The 2017-nt window shown below is 42.2% G+C and overlaps 1 protein-coding gene across 1 annotated transcript in view; it reads left to right on the top strand.

Annotated features, from left to right (window-relative positions):
* Window positions 1-1515, top strand: part of LOC125041104 — a 2060-nt gene extending 545 nt beyond the window's left edge. Inside the window, exons 2-6 of the mRNA XM_047635863.1 lie at window positions 1-61; window positions 263-311; window positions 602-684; window positions 787-966; window positions 1225-1515. The exon at window positions 1-61 is cut by the window's left edge and continues 24 nt beyond it. Coding sequence (XP_047491819.1) covers window positions 1-61; window positions 263-311; window positions 602-684; window positions 787-966; window positions 1225-1251 — 400 coding nt within the window. The 3' untranslated portion in view covers window positions 1252-1515. The remainder of the gene's footprint in view (window positions 62-262; window positions 312-601; window positions 685-786; window positions 967-1224) is intronic.
* The last annotated feature ends 502 nt before the right edge of the window (window positions 1516-2017 follow it).

Here is a 2017-nt window from a genome sequence, read left to right as displayed (position 1 = left end):
GAGCTGCTGCTGCGGGTGCTCCCTGCGGACGGGCGCCCTCGCCATCGCCATCGTCAGTCTGGTACGTCGGTCCAGGAGGAACGGCCTCGTTTGTGTCGTGGGCTTGCGACTGTGGAAGAGGATTTCTCAGAGAATATTTTAATTCTTTTGTATTTATATTATTCTATTATTTTTGATTTCTCATTTTTTTAAGTGTTTTATTTATTATTCTTTTATATAAGTAAAATTCATGTCTTGATATTGGTAACGTATTTTGTTTCAGGTACTGTCTACTGTCGGTGCAGCTTATGGCGCCTACGTGGGTTCATACGGTAAGTGCTGGAGAGAGACGGATAAGGATATCTGTCCTATCTATCTGTCTATCTATCTATCTATCTATCTATCTATCTATCTATCTATCTGTCTGTCTGTCTTTACACACACACACACACACACACACACACACACACACACACACACACACACACACACACACACACATACAAGCACGCAAGCACACTGACAAAGAAAGACACAGAGACCGAGTAACTGCTAAATGCCAAATATAGAATTAGAAGATTATGACGGCAAAAGTAACGTGACCCCCCCCCCCCCCCCCCAGGAGAGAGCGAGGGCTGGGTCGACTTCTTCATCGACGTGGTCAACCTCCTCCTGGCGGCCATCCTCATCCACGGCATTCGCACGGTAAGGATTCGCCTCTGACTCATTTGCATGGAAATTCCTTTGGTGAAGTCGCGTAAGAATAATTCTGCGTCCACGTCCAGTGACAGGCAATTCCCTTGGCAGGAGAGGAGGGAGCTCGTCCTGGCGTGGGTATGGGGCACGGCCGTCATGGTTTGCATCACCATCATCGTGGGCATCGTGATCCTCGTCCTCACGCCCACCGTCCTGGGCGCCGTGATCCTGCTGGTGGCGGCGCTGGTGCAGATCTACTTCATCCTGGTCGTCAGGTCCTACGCTTTCACGGTGAGTTCCTAGGGGCGTCTGGCAGGGCAAGCTACATCAGTTTAGCTCAAAGAAAAGGGTTAATTGCCAGTTGTCAAGACTACCAATCCTCTCTCGATCTATCTGCAGTTGCAAAAGGAACTCCATACGTTTACGACCATCCTTTTTTTAAAATATCTGTGACTGTAGAAGAAGTTCCATCTATTTAATGCTCGCGGTTTGAGGAAGGAGGAATAACAAGTCTGAGCAAAGGTGTTGAAAGTAACATTTATTACCCAGCTTGGAGGCCCCGTGCTGCCGTCGTGAAGGATCCGCAGCGACGGAGAGGAGACGGGGTGATAGAAGCAGAGCAACAAGTACGAGTGCACGTAAGATGTAGGCACGTGTGGTGGATATCTACATAGATGCATACAAAGTCACACACACACACACACACACACACACACACACACACACACACACACACACACACACACACACACACACACACACACACACACACACACACATACACACAAACACACATGCCAACTTATCAACCCACGCATCCATATTACATCTTGGTATGAAAGCAGCGTCTTTAAATAAACATATAAAGGAAAAGAAGGAAGTTTTGATATAACCTTCCCCAAAGAGAGAGTTACAGCTGACGAAAAGAAAAGTGCAATGAATAGATAAACGTAGAAATGAAAAAAAAAAATAAACTTAACTACAAATGATAATGAAGACAAGGAAGACATACAAATAAATAAGCAAAGAACTGAAATTGCCAAAATGAAAAGGAAAATTGAGAAATGAGAAAAGGACGTAAAATGTGACAAGAAATGTTGCTTTAAATCTGTGAAAATAGCATGAGTAAGTTTCTCAATAATGATAGCAGTAATAAGGACAATAATCGTTCTTAGAATAATGATAATGGTAATAATGATAATGATAACAACAACAATAATAATAATAATAACAATAAAGATAATTATAATAATAATAATGGTAATAATAATGATAAGGATAATAATGATGATAATGATAATAATGATAGTAATAATGATAATAATAATAATAATAATAACAT

Source organism: Penaeus chinensis, chromosome 30 (genome assembly GCF_019202785.1).
Source record: "Penaeus chinensis breed Huanghai No. 1 chromosome 30, ASM1920278v2, whole genome shotgun sequence".
Taxonomy (NCBI): Eukaryota; Metazoa; Arthropoda; class Malacostraca; order Decapoda; family Penaeidae; genus Penaeus; species Penaeus chinensis.
This window is presented reverse-complemented; position numbering and strand designations above follow the sequence as displayed.